Source organism: Pinus tabuliformis, chromosome J (genome assembly GCF_031772625.1).
Source record: "Pinus tabuliformis cultivar Carrire ecotype Pingquan chromosome J, CPIR1, whole genome shotgun sequence".
NCBI lineage: Eukaryota > Viridiplantae > Streptophyta > Pinopsida > Pinales > Pinaceae > Pinus > Pinus tabuliformis.
Genome location: NC_142295.1, coordinates 485,518,258 through 485,540,183, shown reverse-complemented (window position 1 = coordinate 485,540,183; position 21,926 = coordinate 485,518,258). Strand labels below are relative to the sequence as shown.

The window sequence follows — 21,926 nt, the reverse complement described above, 5'->3', positions numbered from 1 at the left end:
TCCATTTAGAGTTTCCTTCTTCCAACCTAAAATGCTAGGAGTATCCCTCACTCGTACATTCCCCTTCGTGGATCATATAGCCACACCCCCCAATGTTTCCAAAGGACTCTGACAACGAGCCAATACCGCCTTCGCCCCCTTCGCCCTCGACCATTAGACTTAGGAGATTTTGACATCGTTGGCCTCATCATCCTTTGTCTCTCTCACTCTCTCTTTTGACAGGTTCTTGAGTTGTCCAAACTTACTTAGTATTCTGCAACGCTGTTTCTTTGCGACAGTTTTTTTACATTTATACATGTGTTTTGATCTTATATGTTGTAGGTTTCCTTTCATATTATTTTCAACATTTCTACGAGTTGCACTTGACTCCCACATTGTATTCATACTAGTTGTACTCCTCAGTCCCATCGACCTACTTTTCTGGTTATTCGGACATTAATATACTTATCTTATCTTATCTTATCTGCAGCTCTTTGTATGCAAATAATCTGATAATTTTTCTTTTCAATGCAGCTCTGTGATTACTTTGCTAGCCGGATGATTTCCAGAAAAACCTTGCAAAGAAATGCGGTGATGCAGACCATAAGATATGATCAGGTTTGGTTGATGCGAGATTACTTTCTGGTTTAAACAGTTTAGTTTCCAAGCATTCACCATATATGCAGTTGCACTTACCCTTTTTGTACAGATTGTAATTGCATTCACGTATCGAAGGAATGGCAAGATTGTTAATTGCAAATACCGTGATGTACATAAACGTTTTTGGCAGGTTATTTCTGAGCTTGCAAAACCATGCCATAGTTTTGAAGCAAATAATTTTTGAGAATGCAAGTACTGGGAAAGTCTCATGAATTCTATTGTTGCCTTGCTATTAAACTTTATGACTTCTTATCAAATTCCATTGTTTTCATTTTGGCCTATGGAATTCCAATTTCTTAGTCACGAAATGCTCGAAGAATCAATTAACAGATGCTATTGTGTCTTCCAAAAACAGGAAAAGCATTGTGAAAAGATTCCTTATGGGCTGGACGATATCAAGGGAGCAAGAGACATTATAATTGTAGCAGTTCAGCTTGTCTTTGCACTTAATTATCACTTTTACTGCCTTTTTTGGTCAAAAGGTTAAGTGTATCTATTTGCAGGTTGAAGGAGAAATTGACAAACTTTCCATGGAAGAAGCCGGCTACAGAAATTGCATAAGTGTACCTGAGGGAGCTCCTCGTAAGGTTTCAACAAAAGAGTTACCCACTCCGGAGCAGGTTCATTTCATTCTCTTTTCCTTGTAAAATTAATTTCAAGATCTGAGATGAAGTTTATGAACTGCAGCTTTTATTGATGATCCAGCAAAAGTTATAATTAATAGGTAGTAGAATGTGGGACATTACCTGGAAACCACACTTGTGCAATTGCAGTCAACAAATTTAGATTTATTGCTCATTTTAATTTTGTAGAAATTTCTGCACTCTTTGACTTTTATGCCAACCAGAAGTTGCACTTTCATGACTAGATGTTTCCCGAATTTTAACCTTGTGAATTTTCAACCTTAGGGCTGTTATGAAATAGAGTATAGAACAGCATCAGAAAGTGTACAAAATTTCATTTTCTAACTTCCCAATCTTCTAGTCAATCCAAGGAGAAAGGATACCAAGAATCCTTAATAAGTTCCAGCCTTCTATGGAACTTATCCCATATAAACCAAATCTGAAAATTCACTTTTACAGTGGTTAAAACAGCAGCAAACCAGCGAGTATAAAAGTAGCAAAACAGCCCTTGTATTTTTCAATGATAATGCTAAGTTGCACTGAAACGGATACGGATATGGGGTTTGAAACGGATACGACAAAGTTTCACTATACAGAATTTCATATTACCATTCATCTTTTAGAATCTAGATTCTATATCTAAAAATACATAATTATCATCATGAATTCAACATAAACAGATCATCATCATCAATTCAACATAAACATTGTCATCATCATTAGTGATTATTATAACATTCAATATATTATCATCATCATTAGTAATGTAATCAGAATTGCTACAACCTTTGTGCTTTCAGGTCCAACTCCTTCAATGAACGTGTCATGCATGGCAATTAAAAGGCCCATGGGATCATTGGGATATTTTGTCAAGACCTATTTGAACATTTCAATCTTCTCAACGTCAGCTTGGTCTCTTGACTATATGCAGGCAAAAGATTGGCTAGAGAAGATTTGTTAAATTGGAGGGATTTATGAAATCAAGAGCAAAATCAATGACAATTAACAAAACCTTAACCAAACTAAAAATTAATCACTCAAATAAATCTCTTTACGAATACATTCATCAAACCCTTCTGTTTGTATATATTTTTGAACAAATTTTCACGTTTTAAGGGTGGATTCTGATGACGATTTTCGTGGATCCGTTTCCAAAAAAATTAAAAACCCTCAAAAACAAATCCAATTCCAAATCTGAAGTTTCCGAATTTTTGAAACGACACAAAAATGTTTTTACAACTTTTCAGACAAGGATCGTATCTGTTTCTGTTTCAAAAATGGGGATCCGCATTTCTGGCAAATTCTTCAGGCATTTCCAGTAACTTAGTGATAATTTCAAATCACATAGCAAATTTCTCTTTTGATTATGTTGAATCATCAAGACATAGATAACTATAAATAGTGATGAATGAAGAATATATATGGCTCAAAATCAAATCTGAAAAATGCACAACATATGGAGAGCTGAAAACTTCATTAATATGCTCAAGATGAAATGCATGTACATACCATAGCTTTCTTTTAAGGCTAGTACAAGTCCATTAGCTCTCTGAAAGCTTAGTTAGGGAATACATGAAAACTCTAGCTCAACCAAGGAGCCACAACATGCTAGAATCACTCGAACAAGCCCTCGAAGGCAAGATGTCCTCTTCTAGTCCTCTTCTCAACCAAAGACTCCCTAGGGTTTTATCACTAAGTCCTAATCTCAAACCTCCAAAGGATAAACTTTAACTGTAGAATTCTAAGGTGCTTCAAGATATGCGAAGAAGACCAAGAAACCCTAGCAACTCCAAGAAGAGAGAGATAGAGTACAAGTGAAGAGCCAAGAGAAAGGAATAGGAGTGTCCATTATTGATGTCTCCTCCACAAGAGAAACCCCTAGTCACAAGAGCAAACTCTGCATGAAAACATCTGTTCTAGACTTCATAACCACTCTGCATGAAACATCTGTTCTAGACTTCATAACCTAACCTAGGATTCATGAGGAAACCCTAGTGACTTCCTCAAAAAATCTAAGTACAACGAGAAAGATACAATGATGTGATATGATGATTATAAACACTGCCTCTTTAATAACCCTTAATTATTTTATGCAGATTCCCAGAATTTTTTCTTTGGAATTTCTTTAGGAAAAGACATCATGGTTATTTTCAAGAAATTCAACCAATTAAAAATCTATCAATCACAAAGCTTGTAAATAATTCTGCTGCAAAACCCAACTATTTTATTTATAAATTAGAGAGGAACATCAATTTGATTTGAGGAAAACCTGATGGATATAAAATTCAGAAATACTTGGTTGGATATTTCCTCGAAAATTCCACTGGCTCCTTGGCAACTCGATCCTTCAGCATTTATCAATTTGGCCCTCTTGGAAATATTAATTTGACCCACCTGGAAGTAGCAATTTGGCCTCCCTGAAAATGATAATTTTGACCCTCCTGAGAATGAGAAATTCAACCCTTCTTGTAATTCAAATTTGGCTCTCCCAAAAGCAGCAATTTGGCCTCCCCTGAGAAATAGCAATTCGACAGTCTGAGTTTATCAGTTTGGCCTTCTTCGGCTTCCTCAAAAAATAGCAACTTGGCCCTCTCTGAAAATATAGCAATTTGACCCCCTAGAATTGATAATTCGGTTGCACCTGAAGATATCAACTTTACCTTCTCTTGAAGGTGAAATTTGGCCCCCATGAGTGAGCAATTCAACCTCCTTTAGAAGTAGATAATTCGGCCGCACCTAAAGATATCAACTCGACCTTCTCTTGAAGGTGAAATTCAACCTCCTTGAGTTAGCAATTTGGCCTCCTTTTGAAGTAAATAATTATGCCTCCCTGAAAACACAATTCAACCTCCTCTTGGAGATAATAATTCGACCTCTCCGAATATGAAATCCGACCTTCTTAAGAAAATGAGAATTTCCTAGATTAGCTAGGGTGGATATTCCACCACCAAAGCTAGTCGCCACCAGTTAGATAGTAAAGTTTCAACACTGAAGCTGGGCATTGCACAGGGGTTCCTCCTCATTCAATAAGCGACTTGAGCTCCAAGTAAATGCAAAAATCAAATCTCGCACTCCTTTTTCCTCAAGTCTACTCTTTCTTTTATAACTTTTTTCCTCCTCCAAATACCATGGGCGGTTTTCAATAACATGGGTCACTTTATTTTCTAAAGTGACTTACCACCTTTTATTTTATTATTAAGTTGATATATAAAAATTAGATGATTGGCCCCCCTTTTTCTTGACTATAACCTATGGGGATCATGATAGGTTATTAGGTCTAGCTCCCCGTTTTTATGGATTGGAAAGGGACATCACAACCCTCCCTTCCCGATTTTGCTTATCTGTAAGCAACTGCAAACTGGGATGGTGCAACACCTGTTTGCACTCCCAAGTGGCGTCTTCAATAGGTAGGTCCTTCCATTTGACTAAATATTCCTTGATAGTCCTGCTCAGTCTCCTCTCCTTGGTGTCTATGATTTCTTCCAGAATTAGGACATGTTACCCACCACCTGTGTGTAGTATATATAGGAGAAATTTTTTCTCCTAGATGGTCCTTGGCCGGTAGCCAACAATCCCTTTGCAGCCACCAGATAGCTCGATGTGCCATCTTATCTGCCGCCTGAGTTAGCCATGTGGCCCTCGCCCATCTGTTGTGAATGTATGTTTGAAGGCGGGCCTCCCGACCCCAAAGGTATGACCTTTCATTGGTTTGGTTTAGTAATTTTGTTTACTTTTCATGGGTGCTTTATGGCATGGGTTGGTGGGGGAAATCGGGGGAAAGAGTGGGCCAAGTCTATGCTCTTGTCTCCTCCACCTGATTTGGTGTTTAGCCTTGTATCCTAGTCCCGTGGGATCTCCTTTACTGGCCACTAGCTATAGGGTTGGCACTATGTAATATTCCTAATTAGCCATGGCTAATTGGAATATTCGATTTTGCTCTATTTTTCCTTCTATAGTTATTAATAAATAAAAAAAGTGAGGAAAGGGGGGGCATAGCTCACTTTATGAATAAAGTCACGCCCTAGTAGCACAATGTTGTAACTTAAAAGGGGAGCCAAGGGGGGCCCAAGGACCACGTAGAGAAGGGGCCCACGTAGACACTTGGAGGGACTGCGCAGATGAGAAGGAACACGTGGCAAGAGAGAGGCTACGTTGGAGGAGGTGGCCTTAGGGTTTTGAGAGAGGCCAACGCTATAAAGGAGAGAGGGGCCTCCTCATTTTGGATCATTTGATTATGTTGCATTTGAGCTAGTCATTTCGACTTAGAGCACGCTGGCTGTTTAGCCTGTTTGCAACATTGTTTAGTGCATCGAGTGTCTCCGTTCGGAGATCTCACTCTTAGCCCTGGGGGACTTCGAGTGCCTGCTCGGGTAAGGTAGTTTCATCAGTATTTTGCAGGAGGAGGTTATTGGAGTTGAGGAGCTGAGCATTTGATGACTGCGCAGTCTTGAGAGGGAAGGACGCACTTTCTTTGGGTAGGAGCTTAGGACTGGGGTTTGGTGGAGGATTTGAGCGGGAGATTGAGCTAGGGATCAGCCCTTGCATATTCGAGGATTTTGGCAGAGTTCCGGGTAGAGTTTTGGAAGATTCTCTTCAGGTGCAGCGCAGAGCCTTGAGGGATTGCGTAGATCCCCAAGGGGGTGATTTTCGGGGGTCAGCTATTTTAGAAAAGATTTCTGGGCTTTTCTGGGTTTATTGAGCAGAGGTTGATTCTAGAGTTTCAGCATTTTTTGAGGGGAACAGCCCCAAATCCTCATTTGATTCCAGCAGCAGCAGTAGCACAGTAGTTCTCCGGCAGTTTGGACGCAGTTCAGAGAGAGGCCTTTTCCCTACCATTATGAGTGTATTTCTTCACTTGCCTTGTGCAAGTCGAGGTGCTACCTGTCTGATCACCTCTTGTACTCTTCCATTACTCAGTATGATAAAATGGCTTAGCATTTCTCTCTGCATTTCTCGAGTACTTGCTTATATTCCATGTATACATTATTGTATGTTGCACTGCTATTATTTTGTTTTATATCTTTGAGCACCCCAGCTACTATATTGCTTGTGTTTGAGGAGTACCTCTGATAGGGGATATTACACACTACATGGGAAATCCCGATTTTGGTTGCGTTGTCCCGCTTCCCGACACCATATACATCACCCCCTTCCTCTTATTTTAGTCCCATTCATCATTTTCCCCATCTGGGTCCACACGTGTCCATTGGGTCCACATAGGGTTAGCCTCCCCTTCCCCTTGCCCACAACTTGGGTCGGGCCTGGAATGATGCTTCGAAGATTGATGCAGCTAAAAAGGAAAGAAAAAACATAATTTGGCCACTCTTAACAGGAAATGTACCACAAAATGCAAAAGATGGTCGAGACATATAAATTTAGCATGTGGGAAAAATCTAAACATGAGCTCTACCCCTTATCTATGGCCATCACCCTGGTTCTTATGGGTCCTAGATGAGCCCCCTCCAAGTTTAAGAAACCCATGATTGTCCCAACCCCTGGTGGGCAATGAACTGCCCCACATTAAGGGGGTATTCACTCTCAACAGGAAATGTACCACAAAATGCAAAAGATGGTTGAGACATATAAATTTAGCATGTGGGAAAAAGCCAAACATGAGCTCTACCCCTTATCTATGGCCATCACCTTGGTCCTAGGGGCCCTAGCAGAGCCCCCTCCATTTTCAAAGAACGCATGATTGTCCCAACCCTTGGTGGGCAATGAATTGACCCACCTTAAGGGGGTATCCACTGCTATATATTAAACATCACATTCTCATCCCCTGGAGCCCCAAGTAGCTATGAAGAAAAATCAATCAAAAGAAAAAGGCATATGAAGAGGGTGGAAATACAAAGGCTGGGGTAACTCACGTACCATGATTTGCTCCCTCCTACACTCATATACCCAGGTGTGGACTTCCCTCATTAGAGCTACCCTTGCATCATGACATGTGGTCTGGATGATTCTGCTGATCCCATTTCGTTCCATTATTATATCATTTGCCACCTACCACTTGAAGGATGTACCATGGCCCTGTCTCCCCTTTAAAGGTTGAAACCACCTAATAGGGTTCTTGGTTAACCCCCTATTGAGCTTGGAGACACTTGTACATGCCACAACCCACTGTGGAAGGGCATGCCACCATGAAGTGCCCCATTGATCCCATGACTTGTAAGCTCTTTTATTTGATTACTCTAATGATTTGTTGTATTGGAGGGCAAGGGGCCACATTGGATCTTATGCGAGATTGCAGGTGGGTCTCCATTTGGGGCTTGGTCTCCCTATATGGGGTCCTAGCTCTCTAGAGGGTTACATTGGCACTTGTAGGGTGAGCATTGAGAGCCATGGGCCTCCACCATAGTAGAGAGTACTTCATGGATCACCAACACCGCTCCTTGATTGCTCTTGTTCCATCTTTTGGATGAGGATGATGTACCTGGTCCACCATGCCCAACTGACTCCATGCATGCATAACACACTTGGCAAATGTTCTAGGGTACAAAGGATGTCTCTCGCTGCAGAGGGAGGGCTTATGTCATCATCCTAGCCCTTACAGATGGTCTACAGGGATTTTCGATCCACTTGGAGACCCATGAGCATCCTTGTGCACCCACACCCACTTGGGAGCACCACAGATTCTCGCTTGGAAAGCAAGGGGCCAACCCCTTGTCCACCATGTTTGGAGTCCCATTTCTACATCATGGCAACCCTTGGACTTCATTAGGCCTCCTCAAAGGCCCAACGAATCACTTTGTTCATCATTTGACCCTCTTGAGAGGCTTCTTATTATGTTATTGAGCTATCTGGTGGGATTGTCCCCAAAAGCATTGTTATTATGCACATTATATTATTTTAGGGGCTTAATTAGGCAAATTTAGCTAAGTCAAATTCATTAGAGAGTGTATAAATACAAGTGAGATGATTCATTTTGATCATCGTCACTTGGATTGGGTTATTTGCTCTTTTGAGATTTTTGCTATCCCTTTTGGAGGATGAGTTTCGATGTTATGGATGAATCTTGATGTTTGGATATCTCTCTCTTGTCTTGGAGCTTCATTATTGGCATAACTTGATGATTGGATATACTCTTTTGTACATGTAAGTGCTCTTTTCATGCTAATGAACATCTCTTAATGTCTACCTAAACCATTGAGGTCTCCTGATAGAATTTGGAGCTGATCTCTCCTCCTCATCTTAAGGTTGATTTTTTAAACTAGAACTTGTTGATTTAGACTCAACCTTTGGAGCTTCCTACTCCTCATGCTTATCATTGGTGGGGTCTCATGTGACTTCTTGGATGCAAGGTCTTCCCCGAGCTTCACATCTCGGTTCACCATAGTGCTTTGATATGTTGGAATGAAAATCCTATAAGCCTTTGAAGTCTTGTTGTATCCCACAAACATGCCCTTTGTGTTGGAGGGCTCCATCCTGGTCCTCTTCTCTTTCATTACATGTATATATGCTAGAGGACAAACAATATGTAAGTGGCTCACCTCTAGTTTTAGTCTAGTGAATGCTTCCTTTTCGTGTCTTGTCCTCCAAGATCCTGTGAGCACTCCTGTTTTGGATATAGACCACTGTATTGGATGCCTTTGCCCAAAGGAATATGGGCAAATCTTGATCATGGATCATGGCCTTAATAGTTGCTATGATTGACCTATTCTTTCTCTTCACAATCCATTCTACTATGGATCGTAAGATATTGTCAACTCCATCTTAATTCCCATCTTGAAGAAATCCTTGAATTCATTATGTTAGTTATTGTAGTTTAGACAAGTGTTTTAGTCTCAAATGGTGTTTATGAGGCTAGTAATACAAGTTGATTAATTATCTCTAATACCTAGAAAAAAGTTTCCAAGTGAAAATGTCTTAATTATATTTATTAACCAAATTTAACTATTTTCCCAAGTCTAACTTAGGGAAATGGGTTAATTAATTAGGATTAATTGAGACAAATTGATTTTTCTCTAGTGACTTCTAGAAAAGTGATTTGAAGAAGTTAAGATGATCTTAGCCATTGATTGGAATTAGATCATGGTCGTTGATTAATCAACGATAGATTATAAGAGGAGATCGATGGGGCCTTTGGAGATTATTTGAACAACAAATTTGTAGTGATAGCAAGGGCATAGTAACAACATGGAAGATACCAACAACGAGGTTTCAACATGAGAAATTGAGGAGAGAATTTCAGGAGAAATTCTTCATAGTGATTCCGGTTTTTCGAGACCTTGGAGGAGGCTAAATTATTCTACAAGAGGAAGGCCGAGTTAGGCGCTGTGAGTAGCCAATTTATCTAGTGCAAGTTGTAGGAGACTCGTTGTTGTTGCCAGTTGTCAGAGTGATATTCTGGAGGTAGTGCGAGTGGGTTAGTTGAGTTGCTAGAGGCAAAATTACTCAGAAGATTGATTTCTAGGTGGCAATTTGAGTTTCTGGGAAGGATAGTTCGAATTTCCAGGTTTCTAGTGCGAGTTATTGGCGGTAGTGCAAATTGCCTAGGATAGGCCGAGTTGATTTGCAGAAGGAGATTCTTAATTTTGTAGTTTGATTTGGTCAGCAGTGAAGATCAATAAAATTGTCAAAGCTTTGCTAGTAAAAGGCAAGCAGTTTATGTAATCCTTCATTTGTTGAAGAAATAATACAAACCCTCATCTGTGAAACTGGTTTACCCACACTGGGGTTTTTCCAGGGACTATTTTGTCCAAAGATATCGGTGTCCAATTTTTGTGTGTGTTATTTTCTCAGTTCCCATGATTAGTTTTGGTGAAATTGCAGTTGTATTTTTATTTAGTATTTGTCATAAGCTAATTTACAGAAGGAAAATAATCTTTAAAGATAGAGAAATAATTACCAATAACTGCAATAGGATTTTTACATGGTATTATAGGAACTCAGTGAAGCGCAAATCTAAGGGTAGAAGAGACTTAGTGTAGGGAACATGAAGAGAAATCGAGGGTTTATAAAACCCAAGTCAATCTCTTCAGATATATTTGGGGTTTGGTTATTTTCCGAGGGTTTTCATAAATGGCTTCAACTAGTTTGAGAGATGAGGACAAATTGGATGGAGCTTTTAACTTTGGTGTCTGGAAAGCCAGGATTTCATTGTCGCTGTAAAAAATGGTCTCAAGGAATATGAAACTAGTATTATAGTTGTGCCAACAGATGCAACACAACTTCTAGCATACAAAAGGAGGATACAAGGGCAAGGAGGATAATCCTAGACAGAGTCAAAGATCATATTTTTCCACATATCACAGATTTGGATACAACGAAGAAGTTGTGGGATGCCATTCTAAAGCTGTTCTAGGATGGTACAGTAAACAAGAAGTTGATTATCAAAGAGAAGTTGAGAAACACTTGAATGAATAAGGGCAAAAGTGTTGTTAGTTAATTCACTAGAGTTCGACTTGTCAAGGAAGAGTTAGCAATTGTTGAAGATCAATTAATTGATGACGAGCTCATGATAACGACCTTGAATGGGTTCTCAAAGCAGTGGGATGTATTCGTTCAGGTGATCAATGGATTAGATACACCACTGAGTTGGGATCATTTGTGGAGTGATTTCACTCAGGAGGCGCTTAGACTGAGTCTTGTCAGTGGTAGCAACAACAGTAAGACCCCAAAACCCGAGGATGACGAGAATGCAGCCCTAGCAGGAAAAGGCAAAGCCAAGAAAGGCTTTAGCAAAGGGTCTAACTCCAAGGGAGTGAAGAAGAAGAATGAATTGAGTAAAATCAAGTGCTTTGGATCCAGTCAGCAAGGACACTATGTCAGTGAATGTCTGAATAGAAAGAAGGGTGATAAAAGGAAGAAGCAACACACAACAACTCCAATGGATATTGACTAGTTCTCTTCGAGACTTGAGGATGAGTTTGCTCTGATAGCTTACTTATTTAGCTCTACCTCCACGTTGGTCTGGGACATTGACAGTGGGGCATCATGTCACATGACGCGGGTTAGAGAATACTTCTCCAGCTACCGGGAAGAGGAGGTTGAGGAGAGGTGTGGCAAGATGCGATGGCGAAGGAGTACAACTCCATCGTGCTAAATGATGTGTGGGAGGTTGTACCTAGACCGTTGGACAGGGTAATGGTTGGTTCTCGTTGGATCTACAAGATCAAACACACCATAGATGGCAGTGTGGAGAATTACAAAGCTAGGTTCGTGGCCAAGGGGTTCTCTCAGAAGGAGGGAATAGACTATGAGGAGATATTCGCTCTTGTGGCTAGATATACTTCTTTCAAGGTCGTGATCTCTCTAACAACATAGATGGGATGGCAGATTCATTATATGGATGTCAAGACTTCTTTTCTGAATGGAGTAATAGAAGAAGAGGTGTACATCAAACAATCAGGGGGTTTTGAGATGCACGGGAGGGATACTCATGTATGCAAATTTAAGAGGGCACTATACAGACTCAAACAAGCTCCCAGAGTATGGTATGGTTGGATTGACAATTACTTGTAGCAGATGTGCTTCGTGAAGAGTGATGCAGACTCTAACCTCTACTATTTGATGGCAGGAGGTGAGCCTTTCATTCTCGTGTTATATTTGGATGATATATTTTTGACTAGGTCACCAGGGCTCATATAGGACTACAAGAGGGACTTGGTAGCAGAGTTCGAGATGAAGAATTTGGGGCTAATGCATTATTTTTAGTTTTGGAGGTATGGCAAAGAGATGAGTAGATCTTCCTGGTCAAGGGAGATATACTATGGAGATCTTGGAGAAATTCAGGATGTTGGACTGTAGACCTATGTCTACACCTATGATCACCAATTGGAGGAAGATAGATGCATTAGAGCAATGTTGAGAAATCTAGGGCATTGCAATTAGGTGATTTCTCTTCTAATGATAACTGCTTGTGAATGCTTTTAACTTCATTAGATTATGATCTTCTCTTTAATTAGATTACTATAGTGTTATTTTTCATCAAACAATTACCAAAGCATAAACAATAAAGAGATAAGAGACACAAAATATAGGTGATCAACTAGGGTCAAAACCTCTCCAAATTGAGAGGGAAACCCAAACTAGAGACTGTTATATCCCTACCACAGAAACCCTAACTTTTTGCCACACATGTGAGAACTTACCAAAAATAGTGTTGAACCTCCTCGCTCTTCTTGCCCCTATAACACTGCTTCTTATGATCTTTGCACCTCTTCCTATTGCAGATTGCTTGATTGAATTTCTTCTCTCCAAATGAAGGCCGAGCTGCCTATATATAGTGTTCAATGCATCCAAATTAAGCCGACTTGTACTGTTGCCTAGGCCTACATGTCCTCCTAAAAACATCTTAAGGCCGACTTCAAGGGATTCTTGTGACAAGGTATTGGAAGGCTTATGACACAAATAATTCTCTTTTACAATTTGCAACATACCCAAATAGTCTTTCATCTTTGACATGGACTCTATAGACTTTTATGACATGATGACTAATCCTAAAGGCTCACAATGGGAGCCATAACTAAAAATAAATTCCTTGCTCATGAAACCCATTAGACAAGCATTAAAAAAATAATTTTATTTTCTTCTTTACATCAATTACATAAAATCATAATTACACATGTCATTATGAAGACCGGACCTAGTTACACTTTTCAACACTCCCTCTTAACGACGAAGGTATTCATAATCCATACAAGGTACTTGGACATTCTCAATCTGAAGAATTCTCATAAGAAGAGTTAGATTGGTAACCCATCTTTATAGCATCATATCAACCAGCATTGTCACATAGCAAGGCCTTGACTAACAACTCTGTAATATCCCTTTCAAAATATTTTGCAGATTTTGCAGAAAACTAATTCAACCACAATTTCTCCATAAAATTTCCATTCAATTTACAAAATATTGCCATGTAAAATAAAATAAGAGAATGCATGCAATTCAATCATACAATGAGCAGAAAGAATCTCAATTTTTATTATAATATATGAATTGAGCTTTACATGCTGAAATAAGAAATCACTGATATACCTGAGATAGAACTGGCCTCAAGGATTTGCTCCAATATAGCATGGGCCCTCCACCAAAACTGATCTGAAATACAATTGTTGAGCTCTCCTATGAATTCTGGATGAATTCACCAAGGGGAGATGGGTACTCACCCAATCTCATTGAATCACTCGAGGGTTTCTATCCTGGGGCTACTGCTGAAGTAGACAATCGGGTCCTCAACCTCTCATACAAGAAGAAATATCAAATCCAAGATGTCCTCTAATGGCCTCCTCCTCCTCTTTTTATAGATCTGATGGACCCCTCTAGAAGCTCCTATTTTATTATTATTTTAATCATTGAGCACATTTCCCTTAATTAAAATATTCTTTTTAATGTGGGAAAATGGTAAATTGGCTGCCATGCCTCCTCAAGCCTCTGAAAATCACTTCTATCTATCTTCTCGTTCCGGTTCCAACGAGCTATTACGCTAAGGTGTTCTGCCAAGAATTCCTCCCAAAATTTCACCTTAAGCGTAATTAATAGAGTTAGGCCCATTAATAACTTAGTTTTTTGAAAGTTGTCGGAATGCAATGGAACGAAAAGAAAAATGTGCGGATGATGGAATATACCAAGCAAAAGCCATCAGACCTCATAAAAGCTCCTCAAAACCCCATGTAACACCTTTAGAAACCCTTGGGCCCGTTGATGAAGTGAACTTGTACCTATGACCTATTTGCCCCAGCCCTGAAAGTCCATCCTAACCATGTCGCGAGGAACACCAGAAAAAGGAACATTACAAACTCTATCTCTCCATAAGATTAGAGCACAATGCTGGTGAGGCAATGATGTGTAGACACCCTCATCATTGTCTCTCTCAGAGCATACCCCACCCGGGTTCTCTTAGAGTATGTTCCACTAGGACTATTCTTATCTTGGATTTCTAGTCCTCAAAGAATATTGGTCCTCTACGACTACTCGTATCTTGCATGCCCTAACTCATCCTCAAAGAGCATCAAATGCCAGATGTTTACCCAATCCTCTATTATGTCTTCCCAAGTGAAGACAAGAATGATGTGTCTATCACTCCCTCTTAATGAAGGAGGATATACCTATTCCAATGAAGGAATGTACTCATTCCTACGGAAGGAATGTACCTAAGCTCCCTCTTGGCTTAGGAATTTGCTTCCAAGTTTCTACCAAGTTAGAAACTTGTTTCTAGGGTCCCTCTTAATTAGGGACCTACAATAGCTCTTTAGGTGGAGATGATGGGACAACCAACTGCTTGAAAAACTCGTCCTCACGATGTCATGAATTTCTTTTCTTTATTCATGAGTCTTCATGTTTTGGAACTTCTTCGTAGGGCAAAGACCATCCATCACTTTCATCCATGAGTCAGTCATGTCATTATTCCTTTCATCGGAAAGTGATCCATCAGTTCATATCTAACCTTCCTTTATGCCATGTTGTCGTCTTCATGCCATGTTTCCTTAAGGATCTTTCATCCTACTACATGGACAACAGTGGTGGAAGATATCCATAGCTCTTCCCTTGGCATCCCTACATAAGCCCATCCAAATATCATTAAAAAAAAGGAATGAACATTAAATCAAAGTTACCTTCGTGATGGTCTTTCATCATGACATCTTCTAGTTCGCATCAACATCCTGTATACACATTGACACATCTCCAAAAGATATACTTTGTCAAGGGTCTCTTTCTCTTTCAAAATTCTTCAAAGTCATCATATCTTTCATGGAGATATCCTAGTCAAATCTCTCAGTCCTCGGATGTTGATTGCCTTTTCCATAGTTGCATATTTCATGATCTCTTCCTTTGTTTCTTCACACATTTCCTTCTAGGAACTTCCAGTCATAGTTCCTCTAATTTTTTCAACCACCTCATATTTCATATGAGGACATATTATGTTGATTTCATCTAGACAATGTGTGACCCATGCCTTCCTGCATCCTTTCAAGGGAGGAGATCCTTTCTTTTGATCATGCTCTCAAGATAGAACATTTATCCATGTTACCTACAACCATATGACATGACTCTACAATATCGAATACAAGCATACATACCTCAATTTTCCTTTATGTCATCCAGACTTCCTTTAGCAGCTTCCTTGATTGAAAGAACTTCAATCCCTTGATCCACTTTATCTCTTTGTCATCATACCATCATCCCATGAATTCCCATAAGATGGAATTCTTGATGAAACTCTTTCTTCCTTTTGATTGGTGAACCTTCCAATGAAGATTCCAATGGAGGATCTTGAGTATCCTCATCCAACAGATGTTTCCTTTTCACTGATATATGATGAGCTTTGTACTAGATGACTTTTCCTTTTTGCCGTAAGTACCACTTATGCTTCTAATGAGGTTACCAAGAGCTATATTCTTCCATGGGTGACTGTCATAGACTTCTATTTCAACGATTTTTTCTCTATGATCACGAGCTCTTGCTTTTAATGCTTCTATGATGCCATGATGCATCCTATAATTTTCCTTAGTGAATCATGATAGCCATATCTTACAATAGAAAAACTTGAAAACAGGAACTTGAAAAGGACTAGGTGAGGAAGTTTATCTCAATCATAGTAGGGATCTTTTACTTCCTTTTTATTGGACTTCTTCTTTTTGACTTCCTCCACTTTTTCAGTCATATGGAGTCATGTTGCAGTTATCGTCATCGGGATAATATCGGCGAGGAAAAAATTGGAAATAATCGTAAAAATCGGGAAAAAATCGTAAAATACAAAAATATTCATTCTTTTTAATATCTAAAGCATCTACAACATAAAATAAATACATTGACACATAAATATGATAAAAGAAGTAATATATAAGATGTGTAATATCATTTCTAGTGCTACATCACACATAATAGTGAATCATGTCCTGAATAGTCAGTCCTGACTCTTGAGTCTCAACTCAGCCTCAAAATATCAACAAAAAATATAATAATGTATCTCATATCATGAGTCATAATGTCATATACAATGAAATGAACCAAATAACTAACACCACTGATTTGCTCCGCCCCTCTTGCGAGAAAACGCAATAACTTTCCCTCTAGATGTAGATGTCGGGGGAGTTGGCAGTGGACTTTGTTGTGCTCTGGAAGCTGAAGAACTAGGAGCTATAGGAGGTAGACCACGTCCTCTATTGGAAGACCCAAATTTCTACAGCAACAACTGGTTAAGTTTTTACTATTTGTCAAATAACTGAGCAAATTATTCACTGTGTTTTATGGTAAATATCGAAACCAATAAAATGCAACCTCCACTAATAAATTATATGTGGAAACAAGAACTGAGCAAGAAAGAAATAACAAACACAAGTGACACCATTATTTTTGGACCAATGTCCCCGGAAGAACCCAATGTGGGAAAACTGGTGCAACAACTGAGGGTTTCTATTATTAAGCAGTAATTTCTGAATAAAACTTTGGATGCCTTGCAGGCTATCCAATAAAGAGAATCTGACTGGCAAAGAGATGAGTGAGATATACCTCATACTATTGTTGGCAATCCAACACTGATCCAATGTGCAGTTTCTGCACAATCACTGTCAAAGCCCACCAAAAATATGACTCATCCAAGCAATTCGAATTCCCTTCCTTAATAAATGCGTTTCTTGGGAATCTTGTGGTCCCCTCCAAAAATTCAATTTTCTTGGAGCACATGTTTTTTCCTTGATTTTAGGTGTCCACATGACCTTGGGACTTCACTTAAACTCCTCCATTCATTTCCACCTCATTTCCATATCATTTGGCTTGTGTGGATATTTATTTTTCTCTATTTATTTAATCGTTGGCTTAATTTATTGTAACTTTTTCCACTAATCTTAGGAAAAGTGGGTTTTGAGGGTCTATAACACATTTTTAACCCCTCAAAGTGTGTATTAGTAGAAAGTTGAGGGTGTGAGGTGCAATTTTTATTACTCGTACCTCATACAACTTTTCTAGACATCACTTATTACATTTGAAATACAAATTTTATTCCAATTTCCACTTTGCATGAAATAAAAAAAATATAAAAATGACCCCTTATACCTAACCAAATTCCATGAAATTTTACGAGTGATCTAGTATGGTAATATACAATGAATCTAGTCACTAGTACTCACCCAAGGCCTCACCATCAAGCCATACTCTAGATTTCGGGTTATGCTTGGAGGGAAAAACTCGATTAATTATTAAGTCCTCATAAGGAAATGATAATTAATCAAGTAAAAAAAACCTCCTAGAGTAATACTCACTTGATGACAAGGTCCCAAGCTACCTAGGCTTGTTACATGACTCAAACTTATCATACTAGCATCACTTTACATCATCCTCATAGGGTTTGTGGAATCTGGGTACAACAAAAAATGATAAGAAGAAGTGGAGTTGAAATACTCTGGTAGTATGATGATTTCTGATGGTACAAGCATCCTTTGGTACATCCTTGGGCATGGAGTCTTCAAATAATCTTCAGGTGCCACTCTAGTGGTCAACAAATACCATTTTAAAATCTCTATTCCAGAAACCTAGGTAAATTAAGTTATTATGATTTCCTTACTGAAACATTAATTTGGATTGAATTCTTCAACTCATAGAATAAAATACACTCTAGGTTGTGGTCCAACGACTACGTGTGGAGGTTTGGTCCCCACAAGTCCTACGGTCCAATCCTGGGCAGGGCTATGTACACCTGAGCGCTGCTCCAGATATGATTTCTTTATTCTTAAAAAGAATACAATAAAATACACCTGCTAGAAATTTAATTGGAAATAAAAATTCAGAAGCTACAGGAAACCAAATCTCTAAAATACACACAAAGTTTTACACTTCAAGAATCAACTTTTCATTAAAATTATTCCAAGCTTACAAATACTCCCAAATTGGGAAAATAGCCCATTGGGTGTTAGAAAATTAGAAAGGCAGAAATATTTTCTTATACTTGATAATTGTTTGTGATGTTCTTGATTTCTTATTGGGTTTCTTTACATCTTATTTTTTTTAGTACTTGATAATTATTTGTGATGTTCTTGATTTCTTATTGGGTTTCTTTACATCTTCTTTTTTTTAGTTAATCAAGTAATTACCAAAACAATAGCACATAAATCAATGGACACCAGATATAGGCTCATAGCCAAGGAAAAACCCCTCTCTAGGGGAAAACCCAGTCAGTAATTCTTCCTTCAATAGGTTTTCCTAAGAAATTCCAAGACTCTAGACCTTGAAACAAACTTTCCTCCACACCAAGTCAGCGTTCTTCTTCTCTTGTATCTGATCCTTCTTGACCTGGCAACAGCAGCAACAATAGCAGCACTTTGTTTGACCCAACAACTTTGACCTTGCTTTGGAGATTTCGATCTTCACTGAAAGACTTCGATCTTCACTTAGAAATTTCGATCTTGGCCCAGTACAACTTCCTGAGGCAGCAACATCCAACAATAGCAAATTTGACCTATAGCAGCAACAACATGCAGTTACTGTCTACGACATCAACAAGAGGACTTCGATCTTCCAAACCAAGGCAAGAGAGAGAGAGATAGATGCACCAAAACTTCGATTTCCTTCTTTCCTTCTCTTAGACCAAACTCGCACTCCTTTTGCCTTCTTTCCTACACTTCGCACTTTTTCTAGCTTCAAGGAAATATCGAATTTGCTTGATTTTAGTATGCTCCAAATGGAATTTGAACTGCTTCATTTATAGTCCTTAGGTGAGGTCGAATAGACTTCTTTTGAGACCGACTTGATCATCTTAAGGCCGACTTGGTGTGATGGTAACATAATTCATATTTGACTCTGTTGACCACTACATGTCAACGACCCATAGCAGTACACCCCCTTTTTCACAAAAGGGATTGCACCTGATTGACGTGTCCATGCTGTCTAGCTTTCATCATCAACCTGATTGTCATGTTATAATGTAACCCATTCTGCATGTATATGATGTAAATAATCTCACTAGATCTATGTCATGTATGTAATTGCCTAGGTAAACCTATTTTTCTGGTGACGATCTATATTTCGGGAGGTTTTTTGTCTCACCTATCCATTCTTGGATGGCTGACAAACCTTCAGCCTTACCCCAAAGCCGGAATGAATTTTTTCACTGGGATCTTAGGCGAGTCCTAGTTTTATAGATCGAGTCTATGTAAAAGTGATTTGGGAATAATCTTAACTATCTGGTTAGGTTATTTTATTACAAATTGCTTAGTTTGCTGGATTATATTTGTGTCGTAGAAATGCGTAGTCTGTGAGGGTCTGTTTTAGATGGGTTTTCCCCCTTGTGATGTAAAAGATATGAAAGTGATGATGTAAAGTGTCTTGAGGGTTGGAAAAATAATTTATCGCCTCATAGGTTAATTAATTAAATTTTCTGGCCAAAAATTAATTAAAATCCTCGGCCAGAAATTTAATTAATTATAGGTCTTAGTTTAATTTAAATTATCCAAAGGCAAAATTTGTGGGTCCTTAAAATTCAAATTTTAAAACGTCCGAAGCAGTGTTACTTGCGAGCGGGAGCGACGTTTTCAAAAGCTCCTAGTTTGGGAGCGAATCCTAGAGCGATTTTTATATAATATATATATTTTTATATTTTAATACATATATGTCAACAAAAACATGTAGAATGATGAATTAGATATAAAAAACATAAAAAAACATAGATTGATCATTGAACCAGATAACATCAATCATCTAGAAGTTATAATCTTCATCAACCACGTCCAAAAGTTAGTAACATTATAACATACAACATATTGAGTCTAGTGAATCTTGATTCATCAATCTTAAAGTTTCAACTGCAAGCTTTCAAAATTGAAAATTCAATATATAACATTTATCATCATTGATCACCAAAGTTGTACTTGTAAGCTAAGTTTAACCATTACAAGGAATAATATCTAACATGAAATGAAATGTTATAAAATGAATTATGAAATGAATGAAACACCTTTCACGAAGCATCATATTCATAATTCAGAATCATTACCAATGAGTTATAATTGCCAACTTCAAACTTCAAACTTAAATTGTCATATATTGTTTACTAAAAATATCATAATAAATATGAAAGAGTCAAGACTCAAAAGTTGTGAAAACTAATAGAAACTAGAAAAGACAAGTAAACTGTAAATCTATTATCTACCACTTCATGTGGCCCTTGCCACGAGAAGTGTCTGATGTATGAGTAGGTCGTGGTGGTCTTCTAGGAGTCTCCTCCTGCATAGGTCGACGACCAGAACTAGAAGGCACATGCCCTCCACGTGAGGGTGTAGATGGAGACGATGACAGCAAAGGAACAAGACTTGGAACTCGAGCACTGCCACTGGATGGTGGAGGTGGCATGGTTATTGCTTCATCTTCCTCTCTCATAAGTTTCGCTTCTAGTTCTTCAAGATGTATAGTGCCACCCTCCAAAGTATCATCCTCTTGGTGGTTGTCCCAAATTTTATATGTTGGATGCTCATAAGCTCGATCACAGTAATGACTCAACAATTTCAAGTTGTAGTGCACATAAACCAAGCTTTTTGCCTGGTTTTCATTGAGTCTGTTTCTTTTCACATTATGTATGAAGCTATAGGTGCTCCAACACCTCTCTGCAAAAAGAGTATTTACAACCTGTGAGAGAACTTTTTTTGCCAATTTTGACAAAAGTCCCTGGTCGCCATATGATTCCCACCATGTGAGTGTATCAAATCTGTCTCTAGCTTCCATTGCATGAAAGGTACCAAACAAACCAGTGCAACTGAAGTATTTGCCTAATCCAAGACGCACATTAGCACATTCCTCCCTATCAGGTATCAACTTTTCTAATGCTTGCAAATATCTTGTAGATACCTCTTCATCTATATGGGGTTTGACCCTAACCCCACCCCCTGGTGCAGGTTGGCCCAACCAAGATGCAGAGTAATATTTTGGCATGAGGATAGACGCCAAGCAATGTAGTGGAACATTAAGTTTATCCCACTGTATACACACACAATCGTGAATTAGTTTATACTAGTTGGGATCATTGTTATGAACAATATATTTTATTTGCCCCAACATGGTATCCATCTGCTCATACACCTCATGAATCACTGGTTTATCTGTATCTGTAAACCGAATCATGTGATAAACGGGCTTGGTGAAATCCAATACTTGCCTCACATGTGCCCAAAACATACCATCAAGAGCGGCCTCCTCCACCTGTTCAAAACCTTGCCTGTCAGTGGCATTTGTAGCCCTTTCCTTTAATACCTACTAGTGTGGACTTGATACCATGTTAGCCAATGACTCTCTTACCTTCAAAAGGTGCCTGAAGGTGAGGTAATAGCTACCAAATCTAGTCCTCACAATCTTCAACGACTCCATTCTTGAGTGACTGCGGAAAAGGCCATGGGTATTGCTATGATTTGTAATAAATTTTATCATTTCTTTGCCTCTCTTGTACAAATCACCAATCCATTTGTATTGTTGGTTTTTGTTCTTAACAATATCATGCATCAAAAGGTTCATTGTGTGAACCAAACACCCAGACCAAAATATGTTGGGGTATTTATCCTCAATAATTGCTCCTGCTGCCTTACAATTAGGAGCATTATCAGTGATGACTTGGATGACATTGTATAGCCCAATACGCTCAATTGTTTCAAGTAACGGTTCTGCAATGTTGATTCTAGTCTTGAACTTGTCTGAGTAATCATATGCTGAAAGAAAGATGGCACCACTAACAGACACAACAAG

At 38.7% G+C, this 21,926-nt stretch overlaps 1 protein-coding gene across 5 annotated transcripts in view; it reads left to right on the top strand.

Moving 5' to 3' along the window:
- The window catches only part of LOC149227908 (primase homolog protein-like), a 295,380-nt gene that overhangs the window by 150,827 nt on the left and 122,627 nt on the right, over positions 1-21,926 (top strand). For 4 of the 5 annotated variants that reach the window (XM_089377972.1, XM_089377973.1, XM_089377969.1 and 1 more), the window contains 4 exons: positions 514-597; positions 689-769; positions 995-1,066; positions 1,143-1,259. In XM_089377972.1, coding sequence (XP_089234098.1) covers positions 514-597; positions 689-769; positions 995-1,066; positions 1,143-1,259 — 354 coding nt within the window. The remainder of the gene's footprint in view (positions 1-513; positions 598-688; positions 770-994; positions 1,067-1,142; positions 1,260-21,926) is intronic. The other variant, XM_089377970.1, reaches the window with a different exon arrangement.